At 37.3% G+C, this 22890-nt stretch overlaps 1 protein-coding gene across 2 annotated transcripts in view; it reads right to left on the bottom strand.

Annotated features, from left to right (window-relative positions):
• Positions 1-2394: 2394 nt before the first annotated feature.
• Positions 2395-22890, bottom strand: part of LOC137234434 (thialysine N-epsilon-acetyltransferase) — a 46621-nt gene continuing 26125 nt past the window's right edge. For both annotated transcript variants that reach the window (XM_067757979.1, XM_067757976.1), the window contains exons 2-5: positions 4692-4844; positions 4519-4570; positions 4339-4426; positions 2395-2731 (exon numbers count right to left, since the gene is read on the bottom strand). In XM_067757979.1, the coding sequence (XP_067614080.1) occupies positions 2413-2731; positions 4339-4426; positions 4519-4570; positions 4692-4766 (534 nt within the window). In that variant the 5' untranslated portion in view covers positions 4767-4844 and the 3' untranslated portion in view covers positions 2395-2412. The remainder of the gene's footprint in view (positions 2732-4338; positions 4427-4518; positions 4571-4691; positions 4845-22890) is intronic.

The following is a 22890-nucleotide window of genomic DNA, read 5'->3' as shown; positions in this document are numbered from 1 at the left end:
GAAAAGTTGATTGTGTTTCTATATCACTTTGAATTTTAAACTAAACATGAAAAGGAACTATCAAATATCAAAATGTATGAAATATTCCAGAATTGATGTTTTCTAAAGGGATCACAATCTTCACTTGATGTGATAAAGAAATCGTTAAGAATGGAGACGAGAAAATAAAAAGTTATGAAATTTACTATATCCGGAAAGCTTTGTAAGGACGTACAAACCGCAGAATTATGTCATCAAGCTCACTTACTAGATCAAATGAATAGGGACTCATCTCACTATATGGTATTCTTCTTCTTCTTCTTGTAGCGATAAGAGACTCGCCTGCTAAATGTGTGTATGATACAATCATATTTGCAACAAGATTCGCCTCATGTAAGCTATAAACTGCGCTGGCAGTCCCTTGAAGAAATTGCGTTAGAAAACGCCTCGAATGCCTTTCATGGTATCATAGCTTTAATTGATATTTTAACTATCCTCGATACCTGACTAAACAAAAAAAAAAGAAAGACAAAAAAAAAACGTTAAGAATAGAGACGAGATAATCCCAGCGGGCCAAGAAGCTACTAATACCTGCGTCAGTCGGCAAAGGATTGCTCATCTTCGTTACACTCCCTATACCTCTTGACAGTGTTAATGCGCTTACAACTACAGCAACAATATAATTACTTAAGAAAGTGGCGAGGGCTATCTTGAGACCCTCCGCTAGAGTTTTGAGGAGTTTTATATATTTTGATAGTTTTCTAGCGGCTAAAGATCTGGAGTTAGCATCTTACGCATCTAGGTCAGCGCACTTTAACCTTCCGTTAGGAATCGTCAGTGTCTTCAATGGTAAAAAACTGTTTTGATAGTTGCTCTCATGAGCGTCTATGTATCACATCATCACCACGAAAACAAGATTCAAGCTATTAAAATAGATGCAGCTGCATGAGTCCAGTAACTTCTTCCTTGGACGAACTGGCACCCTTTGGTAAAACGAGATAATTTAAATCGGTTTTCCACCGCCTTCTTTTCAGTGGAATGGGGGCCGCCGTATTAGTCCGTAAATCGTTCGAACAACTTTTCTCTCAAATGCTTCTAGAGCTCCCTAAACAGATGTTGGCAGTGTCCATGCTTCTAATAAATATGCTACATTGAGACTAGGGAGTAGATACAAAGAGTAAGCTATAAAATTGAATAACATTTTATGCTAGTAAGAAAGAACGTCGAGTTTGGGGATTCAAGCAATATAATATAATCAAAGCTTTCGTAACCCAATTGTCAACCTCACCTACGCCAGGTGAATCCTGTTACAAATTTGAAAGTATCAAACACATTTAGCAGGCGAGTAGGGGCAGGATGGCCTAGAAGGTTTAATGTGTTAATCGTACCCGATATTGTCGGGCTAGTACCTTTATGGTGCTTTGTTACCGGAACGTACCGGATCTATATCCGGCAAAGTACCTACAACATCGATAACAATCACCAAAAGCTTCGGGGAGTATCTTTATCGTTGATACAACAAAAACAACAAGATCGAAGTTGTTCTGCTCGCTCCCTTTTAGGTTCTGACTGTCCGTATATGACGAATTTCATATCAAAACCTATAAAAAAGGCACATTTTGAACCCGACCCCTCAGATTTTGATTAAATTTTGCATAGAGGTACATTTTACCTATACAAACACCTCCTCGTTTTTAGAAATTGCATTTTTGAAAAATTGTGGTTGTGGCAAGGTCTAAAAGCCTATTTGAATACCTTTCTAATGGTACCAAGATCTTTAAAATCGGTTCAGCCATTCTGTAGTTATCACAGCTCAAAAGTACTAGGATATCAAAATATAGAGAGATGAATTTACTTAAAAATTTTTATAAAAAAGAGAAAAAAAAGTTATTTTAGTTTTTGGATATGTTATATATATTAAATAGACCTTTCTAAAAAATATATTTTATTTTAAAACGTTTGGCCTTTGAAGTTTTTTTCAAGTTTAAAATTTTATTTTAGAAACAAAAAATTGTTTCAGTGTATTAAATTTTTTTTACAGTGTATGTTTTCGAAAACCGATCTGAATACCTTTGCAATGGTACCAATATCGGTTGAAATCAGTTGAGCCATTCCGTAGTTATCACAGCTCAAAAGTACTTATTACCGTCATTTTCACGCATTTTTCACAACTTTGACACCTTGCCACGACCACAATTTTTCAAAAATGCAATTTCTAAAAATGAGATTGTGTTTGTATAGGTAAAGTGTATCTGTATGCAAAATTTCATCAAAATCTGAGGGGGTTGGGTTCAGCATATCGGTTCTTATATGACATTCATCATATTAAGGGCTGAGAAATTGTCATCACTGCTCTATCAAGAGATGGATATCTTGGGTATACTTCTACTACAATATTTAAATTCAGATTTTTCATCTATTCATCCATTTTTATTAAATATTTTCAAATCTTGTATTAGCCAATTTCGCAATTTGTTCACTATTTAACCGATAAAAATGCCAATCCTCTTTTTCTGTTAGATCAACAGCTCCCAGTTTGTCGTAGAACTTACGAGCAGGATTCCAGCCAAGTACATGGAAATCCAGTCTTTGACAATTATATTCCTTAGCTTTTCCCGCAACGGAACGGAATATATATGAACCAGCACCCAAATTACGATATGTTGGACGAACATAAATATCTTCTAGAAAGTAAGCTTTCCCTTCCCAGGTGGAGTAGGAGTAGAAACAAATGCTGTAACCAATAGTGAGTCTGTGGAATAAGGAAAGAAAAAAGTAAAGAAATTGTGTAAATGTAACGAATAAGGTACGCTAAAGCTTATCAATTGTTTAGATATATAATTTTGGTTTAATTTGAATATTTTGAATTTATTGTTGGTTTTAACTTATCAGTGCCTAATGCAAAATATTTAAGCGGGACGAGTCTCAGTATTTGCCCATGTCAGTGTTTTAAATTAATATAGATAAGAGCGAGAAAACTTCGATAATTTAGAGATGATTTTAAAGGTGTTGCTGTTGCAGCTGTAAAAGCATTCCGAAGATTAGGGGAGTGTTGCGGACCTGAACAGTTCTTTGTCGGATGCTCCAGTACTGGCCCGATTGCCTCGCGAACCAATTTTTTCCAGCTATCCCGCGGGTCTTTGGATTTAAATCGCCTCTTACGACAGGAATTCCTACCGCCCGGCCATTCTTAACTCTTTAATCCGTCGGAGACAGGCGAAAGACGTAATTTCCATAGTATATATCGCATCTGTGGCTTCGATGTAAGGGGTTAGCATTATTCTATAACGTTCGCAATGATGGTAGTAGCCAATACCTAATACATATTTACTTTTGGCGGATATCAGAGGGTTGCTTGGGCTATAGGTACTCAGCTTCAGCAAACCAATTGTCAAACTCACCTACACGAGGCAAATCATGTATACTAGCGAATCTCTAGCAGGCGGGACTTTGGCTCTTCCATGCTCCTTACGAAGATTGGGGTGGGCACGATAACTTTTGTTGCAGTATTTCCATTTTTCAGGGCAAAATGTTTTCTGTTAAAACTGTGTTTGTCTACACAAACAAAATAGTATGCCGGTTCGACTTCACGGCAACTCGAAAAAACGGAAAGCAGGAAATGACACAGAATTATCAAATTATAATATAAAAATGTTTAGGTTTATTTAAGAAGAAGAAACCGCATATACGAAGATATATGCGGGTGAAAAATCGAAAAGAAAATCAAAATATAAATATCAATCGATTTGATAATTTGGAAAATTTAATACTACCAAAAACTTAGTATTTTGCCTTAGATTGAAAATCCTGCTGTGGAACGCTGTCTCAACTGCTGTCGGAAGTAGAATACTATCACTTTGCAGTTGAGAGCAGCGTTAACGAACCCTAATTCGAAAGATAAGCACCGGTAGATTTCCAACCACAGTGCAGCTTTGTAGCGAACAGCTGTGAATGAAGAAACACCAGTGGTTCCCAACTATTGAAGGCGTTTGGCTTCAACAATGTGGTTATCTTAAATATGTGCCGAAGCCGAATTTTCTATCAGATGGAACATAAATTCATTCTGTGGACAATTTGCTGGTTTGAAATTTGCAAAAGTCCGAGCTTCGGGCTTATCAAACACTTTCCCAAACCTCGAGTTTCTTTGATATAGCATAGCCCATAACCCAATTGCATATCTTGAGTTGGGTCTAAAATGACAGACCACAGTTTAATCACGTACTGTTTAATCTTGGGCCTGCTGCTTAATGTGAACTCAGTTCAATCCAAGACGCTCTTACTGAAATACCCTACACATGCTTTGTTTACAAGGGATGTACATATATTGGAGGTATAAAATCATATATATCCTTCACTTACGGCGTAGTTTGCTCATCGCTTTGTAGATCTAGCACGTAAATGTGACAATATTCTTGACCGCCATCGAGACCGGCATCCCGTATTACATCTGAGATTGTAAATAAATATGTATGTATGTACGAATAAAAAAATCTGCTTACATACAAACTAATGCATACAAACATTTTAAGTTTTAGGTACCTTTCTCTGTTATCTTTGGACCATCACTCATCTTTTCAAAATCAGCTAGTTCCTGCAGGAAAAAGAAATAGAGCTGCTGTATCAAACAAATCCTAATTCACAGTTAAAGAGCATGCGTATCCTAATCAGTCAGCTATCCTCACCTATCTCATTTTTTTGTACTTGAAGCTTACCTGTATCATTTGGCGCACGGCGGCGATATCTTCAATTTTTGCACGTCGAAATGTAAATTTTGGGTTCGTCGTCATATCGTTAGTTTTTAGATCAGAGCTTAATATTTAATTTATATTATGCTTTCTTATTGATAATAATTTCACTTCCGACCCCTGCAAATACGACAATATGCACGCTTAACGGCCCGGACATACTTGCCATAGTCATAACGCCTTAGTCATAATCATACTTTGACTTAACCATGGCATGAGTTATTGGTGACTTAACCTAAAAAATGTGCTAATTTTATAAAAAAAAAAGTGCAAAAAATTACTAACAAACTGCACAAATCGTTAGTCAGTGAAAACCAAAGCGAATTTATACACGGTGATGGCAAAGCGAAGTCAACCTATTCGCCGTGCAGAAAAATGTCAAGTCATAAGAAAATGTTCATTGATTTCGATTAACCGACATGTTGTGCTAAGGTGCTGTACAAGGCGAATCCATACCAGGTGATGGCAAAGCGAATTCAACCAATTCGCCGTGCAGAAGAATGTCAAGTCAAAAGAAAATGTATACAAAATTCGATTAAACGACATATTGTTGTATAAGGCTTTGTATGGAAAATTATCAAGAAGAAGCAATCAGCTGTTGGGAGAACACCACCTCTACTGAATTCGCCTTGGGTGTTGTATGGAAAGTAATCAAGAAAAAACAATCAGCTGTTCGGATAATAGCAGCTGGTATTGAATTCGCCGGCGTGACAACACATCTAAAGCAAAAATCAAATAATCAAAAAGTGAATAAGTGAATTCGCCAACTCAAATATTGTTCGGTTGTGGATATGGCGTAAAACCAAAAACCTATTGATTGGTTATGCTATGATTATAGCTAGGGCGTTATGGTGGGCCACCAATAATTAATTGCATTGATTTCCATAAGGTTGGTTGGATCAGCTGTTTTACATGGTTATGGATATGGCAAGTATGCTATGGCCTTAACAAAGTTTGTTATCATTTCACAGCTGGAAATGATATCACTAAAGAGTTGCCAGAGCATTCCGATTCCTTTACGGTTCTTTGAAATAGAAAATGGCTTAAGTCAAAATTGGTTTCGTTTACTTAACTAATGTTGAGATTGTATTTATGGAAGTACCTATAATTGTTCAATAGACATTTTTTTTATTCAAAACTTTTTTATTTGTTTTTGTTCTCTCACTTTCCTAACTTTAACGGTATACATTCTCTCTTCTACTTTTTATTACATACATATACATTTATATCTATATCCTTCTCACTGTTCCTGCCCATGTGCCCCTCTTGATTATTCCCTCCTTCTGCTTTTATCTTGGCAGTACCTTTCCATCTTCCTTTCCCCTTACCTCTTTTTCTCTCTGTCACCGGTTCGATGTTTCAAATAGCCTCTGAAGGTTAGGCTAAACTGACCGGTCAATAAAGACCTCACATATACAGAATGTTTGACGACAAAACGGGAAACCAAAATTAGGTGCCAAGGCTAAAGTTATAAAAAACTCCGTCCTCTTGGAAAATATTTAAAGTTTTCCAAGAAAGATCTGATAACTCTGTCACCTGTATTTACTAGAGCCTTTATTTCGGGAACTTAGAACACAGAACTGGGTCCTCCGTTTCTTCCTGCAGCCTCCACTTGCTATATCTTCTGATGTTACTAACAAGCCCGAATTTAAAATCATGTTACGCCGGAAAACAATGTTCGGTAAGAATAATATTATTAAGCATAAAGTCCTTTTTAGCGCTTGGTTCCATGCCTTTCGCGCTTGGTGAATTATGTGAGCGCTGTAAGTTCTGCTCTGTCTAGGCTGGTTAATGAAGCAAAAAAGCGAGTCTTTCGGTGAAGGAGTAAAAATCCATCATTCTACTATAATCAAAGAAAGCTACAAAAAAAAAGATAAATGAATGTTAAACTATTAAGTTCTAGTCTATTCGGGAACCTTTATTAAAAGCAACAATAATATTAGCCTATAGCCATATTAGATCCAATGGAGAATCAACAAGATGATACTACGTTAACGTTGGCTAAGTAGGCAATTGATAAGTAAAATCCTATTTCTTTGAGCACAAATGACACTCGTAAAAGTCTCTCATCATACCTGTATGTAGGTCTCAAAACGCCGCAAAGTATGTATAACTATTGCCGTCATCCGATGGCAAAATCCTGAGCCAGATAAATAATTTTGCATGTAAATGCAACAACAACGATTTGAGCCAGATAAATCCAGACAAAAGTCTGGTTCAATTTGTGAGCCAGATAATTTGTTAATTACTTCTTTTTAGTTTGGCAACGCTGCCTTTAATAAACCTACTTTTTCAAAAATAGATGTCGCTGCTTAGCCTTTCGCCGTATGAGTTAAATGAAAAACAGCGGCGACATCTGCCTATCACATTTCACGTGTGCGAAAATTTCACGACATCTGCTTCTCAAGTCTCTCAATGATCCAGAGCATTCCCGTGAGAATTGAGCGTGAGCCGGAGCTGTAAAACTCACTGGAAGACGGCATATATGAACGATTACAAAAACTGAAATCATTTTGAAATCAAAGATCAGATTGCTGGAATCGAAATGAGATCTGTAAAAAAAATCAAAGACGGCAAAGGATTAGGGTTATATTGTGACTACAAAAATATTTAAGGCGATCCAAGCGTATATTGATGAACGAATATAAATATTTTATAGACTTTGAGTTAATTTTGTTGCTTATCACATGAAACGAATGCTCGTTGGTTGGTTGTCAGTAAACATAAATGACCTTTTCACCAGCAAGTCAAGTTTTTTTTCGTTTTTATGACAGAATATTTATGTCTCACTGCCAATAATAAGAGCATTAAGTGCTACGTACGAATGCGTGTTTATATGGGGCATTCCGTGGAAAAGTGGAACATTATTATTTTGAAAAGTTTTTTATTACATATATATATGTAAATCAATTCAATTAACGGAGGGTATTTTGTAGAACCTTGCCTCAAATTCAAATATTCCCAAACAAATTTATAGATAAATTTTTCTCCTTCAAGACCAACATTTGAACATAACAATTAAAAATATTATCTGCTACTGCTCAAGCTCTGAAAATGAACAGAGCATAGAGCAGAGCCGTAGCATAAAAAAGTGATGGCATTTCTTAGAGTCCGGTAAGAGCTACACCGTGTTTTAGAGCAAAACAATGCCCAACAGAGCAAGTAAAAAAAATAAATGTAAGGCGCGATAACCTCCGAAGAGATTTTAGGCCGAGCTTCTCTTACAATTTGCGTCGTGTCCCTTTTTAATTTTTCCTACAAACTGGTGGGACGGGACCTAGTTTTTTTATGCCGACTCCGAACGGCATCTGCGAGGCAGATGAGTTTTCACTGTGAGCTTTTCATGGCAGAAATACACTCGGAGTGCTTGCCAAACACTGCCGAGGGGCGACCCCGCTTAGACAAAATTTTCTTCTAGTTGAAAAACCTTATTTCTAAAATTTTGATGTTGCTTTGCCCGGGGCGTAGACCCAGTGCATTCGGTGTGGTAGGCGGAGCACGCTACCATCACACCACGGTGGCCGCCATAGAGAAAGTAGCATACATTTGTTCTGCGGTATCGCTCCACAAGAAATGGCATTTTGTTCTTATTTTGTGTGCTATTTGCTACGCTCACCGTTTCCCCGGAGCCTATGAAATGCTATCACTTTTTTATGCTAAGGCTCTGCTCTATGCTCTGTTCATGTTCTACCCACTGTCAGTCACCCGAAGATCTTAGAAGTAACTTTCGACAGCACACTTACCTTCAGGGCACGTGCCTCCGAAATTGTATCTAAAGTAAAAAGCCTCAACAAAATCCTTAAGTCGCTTGCCGGCAGCTCTTGAGAAAAGGATAAAGAAAAAAGAAACGCTGCTAACAACTTACAAAGTTATTAGTCGGCAGCTCATGTACTACGCTTCAACAGATCTGGTTGCCTGATTAAAAAAAAAAATACGCTAAAAAAAGCTGCAGGCCTGACAAAGTATTGTACTCAGAACTACCGAGAGATATCTTCTTATGACATGAACATTCTACATAGTGAGCCAAAAGAGCTCAATATAAAGGAGTATAATAAAACGATGAACAGATAGTTTTCGCTTGAATTGTTACAAATCGGGACAACCAAGTAAAAAATACCTGGTCTTGCCCCGCCTCCCAAAGAGATGAGGAAATATGTTGGTCTTTGCCGGATGCAGATCTGGTACGTTCCGGTAACACGCACCATTTAGGTACCAGCCCGAGCATCTCAGGTACGATTTAGTATAACCACATGAATCCTTCTAGGCTCTAAGCGTAATCCGCACTGAATCGGTAAATACCTTTGCTAGGTCACGCCCTGTGAACCCTGTTATCAATATACATTGCCTACCATTGCAGAAGAGAAAGGCAGACTACCTAGTAGAGGTTTACGCCGATCCCTTTATCGGCGGCGGGGGCGTAGGCTCTATTATATATCGGCGGCGGCAGCGTGGGCGGCGCGCCGGCGTACGCCGGTGTTCTTAATTTAAAAAACTTGATTTTTCTATTTAAAAAACTAATATTTAGGAAAGTTTTTGTTTGTATGTATTTAACGTTTTGGCCATTTCAGAAAGATCCGGAGTTTTTGCCTTAATATCTCGCAGATCGTTCAAAAATTTTCACGAGTAGAGATTGTCCCTCGTTCACTTACTCCAGAGAGGCTTCGAACCTAACCCCGGTCTTTGGAATTAGTACTGCTGCGTCTGCTGACAAGAAATAGAGATACATAAAATAGCCTCACTTTTGTCTGCATATCTCATGCAAAGCGTAGTTTCACCTAGGGTTAACTCCTACTAATCGTCGCGAACACAATTTCTTTAAATCATGTGTGGCTCCTTGGCGGCCACGTTCATCGACTTCACTTTCCTAGAAGCTCTATGTGTAGCTCCGAAGAATTTCCAACGGATGATTTTGTCGCGCTATGCTGCCGAGAAACACTTTGAAATGTTATGGAGTGACTATTCGGCCAAGGATGCCACCTTCGAAATCATAAGCAATCTAAGTGGAAGTCATTGCGTAATGGGTGAAAATCGAATAATCCTCGGCGAATTTACATAACTAAAATTTTACAAGGACCCTGGATCAAATTTTTAAAATGTAGACCAGAGTTTGCAGACGTTTGTGTTCACATCATTGATTTCAATAGTCCTCGTTAAATCAAAACGATATTTTAGAATGAAAGTCGACCGATTTTAAGTTGAAAGTTGTTAACTACTGTTTTCCGGCCTTATGATATAAGAGCTCATTATGGATGACCGCGTAGCTTCAGTTTTCAGAGTAGTTCGACTGTCCACTACGTTAGGGTAGTATCACACACGGTCATTAGTTCGACTGACGGAAAGCTTTGGCTTCACCACTTTGAGTGTTCTTGCGAAGGAGAAAGCCTCGCCTGGTAAATAAATGTGCCTACGTATTCACATTTGTAAAAGGAGCCGTAACGCGTAGTTGATATTTAAACTTGGTTGATAGGCTATAATCAATGTAATTCACTCCAAGGGACTAGTTTTGGATAGGGCCGCCAACTTTAGGAAATGTTAAACCGGGAGACTTGGGTGTTGAAGGATGAAGTGTGAAAATCAAAATATAGTAACGCGCCGGACGCCGCCGCCGATATATTTGACTTTCGGCGGCGGCGTGCGAAAAACGACCCTAATCGGTGACGGCGTTTATCGGCGGCGTATATCTCTAGTGGAAACATTACCCGGCAACCCCATTTAAAAGTATTTTAATTAAAACAGGAGTCAATTTAAAAGCTAATACATGATCCATGGACGTGGGCTAAGGGCAATCGGAATCGGAATTGGAAGCCCCGACTTACAACTTTGCTTTATTGGAATCGGAACCAAATAAATTAATATTAAAAGACGATTCATTCAGTAGTTAAGTCTGCTTTATGAATTGATAAGAAATTGAATAGGCTAAATGCACTTGAGCAAGATCTTTATTTTTTAACAGTAAATCGTTCTACTGATCCATATCCGATTCAAAAAAGTTGGAACCAAAATCGAATCGGAACTCTTAATCAATCGGAGGGTCTGATGAATCGGAATCGGAGATCCATTTGGCTATAAGATACACTTCTTTTGGTTATATGATGAAAGAACTCCATAACACAAAAAGGAGCAACTGTTCCTCTTAGTCGCTGCATGCCCCATACCGTGTATGTAGAAATATTCATTTATATAAGTAATATATATAGAGTGTGCGTATGCCCGGTCCGGTTATGTGCCAATGACTTGTAAAACGTCGCGTTTAAAATAACCCAGAAATAACATAATTTTCCATTTTATGCCGTTAAAGCGTTCTTTTCTTATCTCTAGAATTCACCGATGTTTTGTTGCCGACAGTTTGATGTTCTAGGCTTTGCCTACGCATGCACATTAGACTGGGTCGTAAAAAGTTGCAAAGGTCCGCCCCAAAAGTTGAAGCTTATGTTGAGAGAGTCTCGGGCAGTTTTTTTTATTCTTGCAAATACAGCGGATATGGTTTTTTTGTTATAAATGGGTTATTTGACATCCGATTGTTGATGATATGTCATTATTTGGCCTTAAGAAGGTGCCCTTTTGAGCTCTCAAGTCGTTTTCATATACTTAGTTTTATTCACCAAACCAATTGCAGCCCTATTATGTATGATTCTCGTTTCATAAAACTTTGAAAAACGGAAATTTGAAAGAGACTAGTGAGCTCTAAAGGACATTCGAAGAAGTTAAAAAGCTTTTCAAGATCAAAATAATGACGAATCAAATTTAAAAGCGGATGTGAAATTACTAAGTTGCTATAAAAAAACAATTTCGGTTGTATTTGTTAATATAAAAGAAAACAAACAAAAATTTTAACGTCTCAAAATAAGCTTCAAACCTAGGGGCGGGCTTTTGCATCTTTATACACAGTTGAGCAGAGCTCACAGAGTATATTAAGTTTGATTGGATAACGGTTGGTTGTACATATATAAAGGAATCGAGATAGATATAGACTTCCATATATCAAAATAATCAGGATCGAAAAAAAATTTGATTGAGCCATGTCCGTCCGTCCGTCCGTCCGTTAACACGATAACTTGAGTAAATTTTGAGGTATCTTGATGAAATTTGGTATCGGACTATACTCACGCCCACTTTTTCGATATCGAAAATTTCGAAAAACCGAAAAAGTGCGATAATTCATTACAAAAGACCGATAAAGCGACGAAACTTGGTAGATGAGTTGAACTTATGACGCAAAATAGAAAATTAGTAAAATTTTGGACAATGGGCGTGGCACCGCCCACTTTTAAAAGAAGGTAATTTAAAACTTTTGCAAGCTGTAATTTGGCAGTCGTTGAAGATATCATGATGAAATTTAGCAGGAACGTTACTCTTATTACTATATGTACGCTTAATAAAAATTAGCAAAATCGGAGAAGGATCACGCCCATTTTAAAAAAAAAATTTTTTTAAAGTAAAATTTTAACAAAAAATTTAATATCTTTACAGTATATAAGTAAATTATGTCAAGATTCAACTCCAGTAATGATATGGTGCAACAAAATACAAAAATAAAAGAAAATTTAAAAATGGGCGTGGCTCCGCCCTTTTTCATTTAATTTGTCTAGGATACTTTTAACGCCATAAGTCGAACAAAAATTAACCAATCCTCTTGAAATTTGGTAGGGGCATAGATTTTATGCCGTTAACTGTTTTCTGTGAAAATGGGCGAAATCGGTTGATGCCACGCCCAGGTTTTATACACAGTCCTCCGTCTGTCCTTCCGCATGGCCGTTAACACGATAACTTGAGCAAAAATCGATATATCTTTACTAAACTCAGTTCACGTACTTATCTGAACCCACTTTATCTTGGTATGAAAAATAAACGAAATCCGACTATAACCACGCCCACTTTTTCGATATCGAAAATTGCGAAAAATGAAAAAAATGCCATAATTCTATACCAAATACGAAAAAAGGGATGAAACATGGTAAGGTAAGGATTGTTTTATTGACGCGAAATATAACTTTAGAAAAAACTTTATAAAATGGTTGTGACACCTACCATATTAAGTAGAAGAAAATGAAAAAGTTCTGCAGGGCGAATCAACAGCCCTTGGAATCTTGGCAGGAATACTGATCGTGGTAATACATATATAAATAAATTAGCGGTACCCGACAGATGATGTTCTAGGTCACACTGGTCCACATTTTGGTCGATATCTCGAAAACGCCTTCACATATACAACTACCACCACTCCTTTTTAAAACCCTCATTAATACCTTTAATTTGATACCCATATCGTACAAACTCATTCTAGAGTCAGCCCTGGTCCACCTTTATGGCGATATTTCGAAAAGACGAACACCTATAGAACGAAGGCCCACTCCCTTTTAAAAATACTCATTAACACCTTTCATTTGATACCCATATCGTACAAACGCATTCTAGAGTCACACCTGGTCCATCTTTATGGCGATATCTCGAAAAGGCGTCCACCTATAGAACTAAGGCCCACTCCCTCTTAAAACACTCATTAACTCCTTTCGTTTGATACCCATATTGCACAAACGAATTCTAGAGTCACCCCTGGTCCACCTTTATGGCGATATCTCGAAAAGGGGTCCACCTATAGAACTAAGCCCCACGCCCTTTTAAAATAATCATTAACACCTTTCATTTGATATCCATATCATACAAATATATTCTAAAGTCACCCCTGGTGCACCTTTATGGCGATATCTCGAAAAGGCGAACACCTATAAAACGAAGGCCCACTCCCTTTTAAAAATACTCATTAACACCTTTCATTTGATACCCATATCGTACAAACGCATTCTAGATTCACCCCTGGTCCATCTTTACGGCGATATCTCGAAAAGGCGTCCATCTATAGAACTTAGGTCCACACCCTTTTAAAATACTCATTAATACCTTTCATTTGATACCCATATCGTACAAACGCATTCTAGAGTCAACCCTTATCCACCTTTATGGCTATATCCCTAAATGGCGTCCACCTATAGACCTATGGCCCACTCCCTCATAAAATACTCTTTAATGCCTTTCATTTGATGCACATGTCATACAAACACATTCCAGGGTTTCCCTCGGTTCATTTTCCTACATGGTTATTTTCCCTTATGTTGTCACCTTAGCTCTCAACTGAGTATGTAATGTTCGGTTACACCCTAACTTAACCTTCCTTACTTGTTTTTATTTTGTATGGAGACCAAGCCAGTCTAATGCATATTAGAGTGGACGTATAAGCATTGTGCTGCAGAATCTGTTTCAAGTTTTACAAAAGTGTGTAATAAATCTAAATATGCAGTTTTTTCCACAACAGAAATCGTTTTCGCTATACCAGACTCCATATTCGTTAGAAAGTAGATGATGGCGGCTATCCATTCACAGCCGTCCACTAATCTCGCTGTATGTCTCTTTCCATTTTGTCTTCTTTTCTGCGATCCCTAGAAACCTCCTCCACAACCCCTGTGTCTGAATTCTTACCACTTTTTTACTTTCTGACTTTCTTCCTGCTTCGATGTATATTTCTTGAGCATTTTTCATCCACAATCTCTTTTTCCGTTCCTCCCTTTCTATCTATCTCCCTCCTAGCCTGCTCCGTTTTCACCTGGAGGGTATTTTCTGATAATTTATTTTTTCCTATCCCTTCACTTTCGTGTCTCGGAAAGTATTATGGTAAAATTTCATTCGATTCTAAATACATCGAAAGGTAGTCAGTCACGGGAGCTTACTCGGCTTTATGGCCACCGCCGTGATGTGGTGGTAGCATGCTCGCCTACCACACCGAAGTTCATTAAGAAACAATTTTTCTAAGCCGGCTCGCCCCCCGCAGTGGTAAAAACTCCGAGTGTGTTTCTGTCTTTGATGAAGCGCCACGATATATAACTGTGCAACTATTTACCGAAATCGTATTGAGTTGTGCACTTCCAACAAAAAATAGTTGTGGAATGGCTGAGAACTCCCGCTTTTAGTGATGACCGGTGCAAACCCTTCGAATGAAGATTACTGCTGCAACCCGTATTGTTGTCTAGTGAATTCAAAGGGTAACATCATCGACCTACAGAAATTGCGATAGACGAAAGGGACATGAAGAAAGTGGAGCCTGGGACATGTACTTAGGTGACCTGGGAATGAAGAGTTAAACCAGTATTTGTGGGTTTTGCGTGTGGAAAATATATTTTGTTAACAAGTGCAAGTATCTCGTAGCGATTTGATAAGGGCTCTTTCTATGATAAAATGATAAACTGGAAAAGGCATACGATAGTCGCCTCCGCATTGACATCCGAAGAGCTTTATATGATGCCTAAAGGTAATAATTCTCAAAGATTCTATCGAAATATTAGAGGGTTGTATGGCTAAAGTAAATTCCTGCAGGAACAATAAGCTACACCTGATAACCAACCTTGATAGAATATTTAAAATATGAAAAACTTCTTTACTGACTATAGTAAGTACATAAGTATGTACGTACCTCCAGAACAGCTATACTCCAGCTAAAAAACAATAAATTCCCGAAAACGTTGATCTGCCTGCCGAGATCACACATGGAAAGAGAATTGCAGCTGCAACGTTTTCACTTTAGTACCCTGCAAAGCTTATATGGCTCTGCCAAGTGCAGTTGAGCTCCACCATCAACTTTGTCAGAATTGTGTAGGACGTCTACGAGCTAATGCCGGAGAAGATTATTCTTTAAGCAGATCTTCACGGGTTAGTACAATTTATCATAAGTCCTAACAAAATAGCTGTAAGTTGATGTCAATAGAAAAAGAACGGTTGCGTTCGCATCTTGGCAGCCAAGTAGCTGCTGACAGATATCGATTCGAAACTGTCAAGAACTAGGTTCATATGCGAACTAGATTTAACAGCGAAAGCACTGTCAACAGTGCAACCTTGGAATGGACAGGAAATTGAAAAGTAAAACTCATACTGAATGGACAAACATCAAGTTCGCGGCTATGGTTCGGCATAATGAGCAGGGTCGAAAGAATATAAAATGCCCGCGAAAAAAATACTTGAGAGAACCACCCACTAGAAACCTTCCTAGGATGGTCGTAGGCTAAAAATAATTTCAATATATAAAAGGGGCGTGGCACCTCCCATACAAATGCATCTTTGGTACTGCATAGCTCTGAAGGTATTCATGCTAGAACATTGAAATTCAGTAAGGAGTTATATGAGATCAATCCCTAACACCACCAGGAAAATGTGGGGTGAGGGAGAAGGGGGCGTGGCACCTCCCATACAATGGAATATACTGGATATATGGATATATTAATGGTAGGGTAATGAAAATTGGTAAGGAGCTAGATGAAGTTAAGTACTAACAGCACCAGTTATATATGGAATTTAGAAAAAGGAGACAAATGGGATTTTTCAGACGTAAAATTTTATTGCAGAGCTGGGTTCGGCTGTTATTCCTTTAGTATTCTTTTGGGGTTTGTTATCTTTAGGGTTGGTATTTTTGGATGTGCCTGGAGGAACCGGAAAAAAACATGTCTGCTAAATTTGATATTAATTGATGTAAGAGCTATAAGAGAAATCACTATGACACTTGCTTCCTGAGGTACCGCGGATATCCTTTGTGTGGTGGACGTACAGCTCACTCCGCATATAAATTACCACTGTCTGAAAAATCTGATACACCCGTGTGCAACATAAGCAAACGGTGAGACCAAAGTGAGTGTGTGGAATGAGTGGACATTTACTCAAAGGCAGACAATGCAAGTTTTAGACCGAACCCTTAAGGATCTGAGGTATAATGATCATCCCAATGGTGGTGCTTTCCTCTTACTTGCTGGAACAGCTGCAGATGAAGTAAAGCGTGTTTTTCGTCTATCGATGGCTTTACGTACACAAATTTACTCTCTTTACAAATATGAGAGCGCGAAAACACTTCAGCAGCAGCTTTAGCTAAACAACATCTTGAAATTGATTATGGCAAATTCCTATTTCTTTAGTAACAGATTTGATTTATTTTCCTTCAAGTTCTTGCGAAATTATGACATCACGTGAAGCTTTAATAGCTAATGTTTTTTCCAAATATTGAATCTTTCTTTACAAACTATAAATGGCTTCGAGAAAGGGCATTTTTGGCACCTTAAAACGAAGATGTTAATATCATTAGGAAGGAGACAACTGACACAACTGATCACTCTATTAACACAACAAATCTTGGAAGAATCCCAAGCTGTGCACATCCGGTTGAGTGTCTTCACGCTTTTGAGCCATCAGGAATTCCTCCTCATCGACTGATCCCTAAAGAAGGGCTGAAAATATTTATAACAAACATTTATAGCTTCAGAGCTTCCGCAACCCAATAGGCAACGTCACCTACGCGAGGGGAATCCTGTTACAAATATGAATGTATCATACAACAACAGTCATTAGCTGTAGCAGAAGTCGATCTTACCAACTAACGTTTCACCCATGGCCAATTACGCGTAGCCTGCATCATTTTATAGAAACTTAAGGTAAAACCCACGGACATAAGCTAGTTTATAAATAAATTTTACGAGCTTCACACAGATTTGAACATGGCTGGTTATGCGAGTAGATGAAAATGATTCGTTCCAGAAAGTACGTCTTTCGACAGCAGAAGACGAAGGGGTTGCACTGAAATGACAGCACGTGTTTGAGAAAACTCTCAAGTTACTCCGGTGCATAGAACCGGTAAGAAAATAAGCCTATTAAATTGGGAGACAAGGTGAAGTAAGACTTCATCTCTCTAAGTGCTCCCGATAGGCGTCAGTTATCACAAAGCAGCAAAATGTCTGGTCAGTATGAACACGCCTTTGGTTAGGTTAGGTTGAAGTGGCCGGTATATGAGGACTTCACATAGACTGATTGAGTCCGTAGTGTTACCAGAAGTTTGTTTTTAACGACCAAACTGAAAACCCTATCAAAAACTAAGACCTATGTTATAAAATAGCTCCGTCCTATTGGCTAATACTAGAATGATAGAAGCAACTTTGTTGGTCTAAGATTGTAAGACCTACACACAATCCTCGACACTTTACAGCCCCGCGCTTGAACCCACGCCTTTCGCGCTTGATCGGTCATGTGCACCTCTCGCCTTCGCTTAATCTCGCTCAGTCTAATTGGAACGGCTACGGAGTAAACTTCAAAGGATGCGCCCTTTTTAGCTAGTTCATCTGCTTTTTCATTCCCATCTATTCCCATATGACCTGGGACCCAATACAGATGTATGCTTCTCCCTGTCCCGATTCTTTCCAGAGACTGCTTACACTCTAATACGCATTTAGATACTGTGCTATGCGAGATTATTGCTTTAATTGCTGCTTGGCTGTCAATATATTGCCTCGAATTGTTAGTGAAATGCTTATTGCACTAAATTTTTAATACAATCTGCCCATGTATGCTTAATACACATACATACGTTTGCTTCTCAGGCGGCTGTTAATGACAGAAGTGTTAACTTTGATACTTTCTTATCAATTTTTGTGCCTATTCATCATACATATTTACACATGATGTATGTGAACATGAAATGGTATATTAACTTTGGTCCGATGTTTGTAACGTTGAGAAATATAGAAGATAGACTCACCATTAAGTATACTGAATTGATCAGGACGACGAACTGAGTTGATATAGCCATGTCCGTCCGTCTGTCTGCTTGAACGCAAACTAGTCCCTCAAATTTTGAGATGTCTCAATCAAATTTGGCACAAGGATGTATTTTTGTATTATATTAGACATTTGTTGGATCCGGTAGGATCGGACCACTATAACATATATCTCCCATACAACCGATCGTTCAGATAAGACGATTTTGGTCAATTCTGCCGCAATTTAGAAAGTATAAACGTGAAACTCGGTGATATATATTCCAATGTATCATAGAAGATATCCTGAAAAAATCACTGCGATCGGAGCTATATATAGTATATATCCCATACAACCGATCGTTCAGATAGAAAGATTTTTGGCAATTTCTCCCTTAATTTAAAAAGTATAAACGTGAAACTCGGTGATATATATTTTAATATATCATAGAAGATTTTCTGAAAAAATCATTTCGGTCGGAGCTATATATAATATATATCCCATACAACCGATCGTTCAGATAGAAAGATTTTTGGCAATTTCTCCCTTAATTTAAAAGTATAAACGAGAAACTCGGTGACATATATTTTAATATATCATAGAAGATTTTCTGAAAAAATCATTTCGATCAGAGCTATATATAATATATATCCCATACAACCGATCGTTCAGATAGAAAGATTTTTGGCAATTTCTCCCTTAATTTAAAAAGTATAAACGTGAAACTCGGTGATATATATTCTAATGTATCGTAGAAGATATCCTGAAAAAATCACTGCGATCGGAGCTATATATAATATATATCCAATACAACCGATCGTTCAGATAGAAAGATTTTTTGCAATTTCTCCCTTAATTTAAAAGTATAAACGTGAAACTCGGTGATATATATTTTAATATATCATAGAAGATTTTCTGAAAAAATCATTTCGATCAGAGCTATATATAATATATATCCCATACAACCGATCGTTCAGATAGAAAGATTTTTAGCAATTTCTCCCTTAATTTAAAAAGTATAAACGTGAAACTAGGTGATATATATTTTAATATATCATAGAAGATTTTCTGAAAAAATCATTTCGATCAGAGCTATATATAATATATATCCCATACAACCGATCGTTCAGATAGAAAGATTTTTGGCAATTTCTCCCTTAATTTAAAAAGTATAAAGGTGAAACTCGGTGATATATATTTTAATATATCATAGAAGATTTTCTGAAAAAATCATTTCGGTCGGAGCTATATATAATATATATCCCATACAACCGATCGTTCAGATAGAAAGATTTTTGGCAATTTCTCCCTTAATTTAAAAGTATAAACGAGAAACTCGGTGACATATATTTTAATATATCATAGAAGATTTTCTGAAAAAATCATTTCGATCAGAGATATATATAATATATATCCCATACAACCGATCGTTCAGATAGAAAGATTTTTGGCAATTTCTCCCTTAATTTAAAAGTATAAACGTGAAACTCGGTGATATATATTTTAATATATCATAGAAGATTTTCTGAAAAAATCATTTCTATCAGAGCTATATATAATATATATCCCATACAACCGATCGTTCAGATAAGGGGGTTTTTTGCCATTTTTTATTTTATATTTATCTTAAAAATCGGTTAGGTATGTACATCTGTTCACTATATATTTCTTATCTTATACATCTGATTATTTGGAGATTACGAACGGGATAAGATTATTGTTCAGCCCCATTCATGAAAGGCACAGCCGAAGACAGTCCCGTCCTTACTTGTTTTTTTTTTTGTTTTTGTGGATTGTCGTCTGTTGAGTTCATAATTTCATGCACATACATACATACAAATATACATTTAGTACATTTATTATGTAGTTCATATAATTCTTTATTTATTAGTTGCTTTATTTTTCAATATTAAAAATTTTAATGACTATTTATGTACATATGTATATACACAGACTTATTATTTATTGTTATCGCTTCAACGCCTGACCGCAGTGTTTGCATGTCGAACCCAGCCATTGACTGCCCCGTCAGCTAACAGTCCGCAGTCGAGCATGCAAAAAAAGAAATTTTCACTGATAAGAATCCTCAGTAAATCAGTGGCCACCAAAAAAAAAATGTATGTGTGGGACACAAACAATAACAGCGGACAACCGCCTCTTGTAGTCACTTTCTTTTAGTACCAGCACCCGCCTACTACTTGTTCACCTCCCTCTCTAAATACGATTCTTAATACGGTAGCCGTTATGAAATGGTTAAAGTCAAGTTTTATCTTTAAAATTACTTCATTTCTTTGTCCTTCTTGAGACGATGTGTATGTGTGGAGAGCACTTGAGCAACCCTTTGTATCCTTATCACAAACTATGCCATTTTAGTATGTTAAACATTTCTTATCGTCGAGTTTGTGCCACCAGCGTTGGAGTTTTGTCTCGTAATTCAATGTACAATGTCATAATGGTTGATTTCATTTGACTTTAGTTTGTTTGTACTTAAAAATGATTTTATTTTATTCTTTAAGACGAAGGCGTTTGTGCTGATAAAGTACTATTATCAAAATGGAAAAATATGCATCCTAATCCTAATGTTTGCTAAAGGGCTTTTTTTAGTTTTAGTCTATTTATGGTCAGCTATTTCGTTTACATAGTAATTAAAGGAGATGGTGATATGTATGTATGCCTAAGCCGCTTGATATAGATTAGGCCCGGTTTTTCAGTACAAGTTCAACCCAGTTTGTCAGTTAAACTACGCTTAAACTTATTCTGCAGTTTTCAGTCTACTTTAACTGAAGTTTAAGCTGAGCTTAAGCGGTTGATCACCTATCGGTGATTTCCGTACATTCGAAATGGCGTCGAATATACCCAACAAGCATTTGGACTTGAGTACCATTAGAGCTCATGTTGATAACTAGGCATACTTCTAAAATCTCAAAAGTTGTTTCGAAACAGTGGCTCAACTCGAGAATCATAGCGTACTCAGTAAAAATGGGAATTTTTTAAAAAGCAAAAGTGCTATTACTTAAGTTGAACAAATTTAATTAACAACTTGTGGTTCTTTAACTGGACTCAAATGTAAGATTCCATACTACAGTTTTTTCACGAAAATAAAATGAAATATACATATATAATTTAATAAATAAATAAATGTGACACGCTCCGAAAAGATTTTAGGCAGAGCTTCTCTTCCAATTTGCGTCGTGCTCCTTTTAATTTTTCCTACAAATTGGCCGGACGGGACCTACTTGTTTTATGCCAACTCCTAACGGCATCTGCAAGGCAGATTAGTTTTCACTGAGAGCTTTTCATGGCAGAGTGCTTGCGAAACACTGCCGATGGGCAATCACGCATAGAAAAAGTGGGTTCTAATTGAAAAACCTTGTTTCTGAAATTTTGATGTTGCTTTGCCAGGGGCAAAGGATCTTCGGTGTGATAGGCGGAGCACGCTACCATCATACCACGGCGACCGCCTATATAATTTAGTTTTGATTACTTACGCCTCATTACTGCTATCAATTAGGTGTTTATTTCTCACAATAAATAGCTACTTGCTTTGGTGGTACCACCTTGAAGATTTTTTTTTTCAATTTCACCTTAACTCGATATCCAATGTAGGATATCAACTGGAGAAACTTGTTGAATATTCATTTGAGAACTGTATATTTCTCAAGATCTCTCGAAATTAGGATATTAACTGGAAAATATTAATGATGTTGGAGATCAACTCGAAAACTTTTAATTTTACAAAATTTCTCAAAGGTTGGATGGTGTTTGGAGAATGAAGTTGGATATCAACTCAAGAACTATATGGTTTAAGATCAATCACCATTTACTCACATACATGCAAGGCAGCAGAGAGATACTCACAAACGCATGTCATCATCAGCCGAAGTAGTACTCACATATACACACGCATATGGATAGAAACTACAAATATACATGTATATAGCTGGTGATCCAGCATGAAAATCGCGAAGTTACTAGACCTTAGGAGAAATGGGTGGACGAGGGAACAGAGAGTATAAAAGCAGCGAAAGCTGAGTAGTTAGTAATCAGTTTGATTTAAACACGCAATTGGTTGTGAAGTATAAGTGTTATTGTGAAGTACTTGCAGAGTAGTCTAATAAACACCATTTTACATTATTGAATACTGGAGTTATTTATTCAACAGTTTAGCGATTCGAACGTTTGCAGAAGGTGTAAAATAAGCGGAGTTTCCCTAAATTCGTTACAATATATACATTTCGCTGGAGAATTTGTTTCCATGATTGTTGGGTAAACAAAATCCAGCTGTTGCCGTATCTACAAAGTAGCTAGATAATAAAAAAATCAATTTTGCCGCACAAAAAAGCATACCCCAAAGGCGGCCTTAAACTGTGCCTGAAAAACTGCTCAGTAGTTTAACTGGAGTTTAAATTTGACTACAGTTTAAGCAAACTTAGTTTAAGCCTAGCTTAACGAACTACTGAAAAACCGGGCCCTAGTGTGCGTCGTGTGCTTCGACTACTTTTCCCTACCTTCACTGTTGTTTTTGTTGTTGTAGCGGTAAGGCCAAGGTGTTGTTATCGATGTTGATGGTCATTTGCCGGTTATAGATTCGGTTTGTTCCCGTAACAAG

Source organism: Eurosta solidaginis, chromosome 1 (assembly GCF_040869045.1).
Source record: "Eurosta solidaginis isolate ZX-2024a chromosome 1, ASM4086904v1, whole genome shotgun sequence".
Taxonomy (NCBI): domain Eukaryota; kingdom Metazoa; phylum Arthropoda; class Insecta; order Diptera; family Tephritidae; genus Eurosta; species Eurosta solidaginis.
This window is presented reverse-complemented; position numbering and strand designations above follow the sequence as displayed.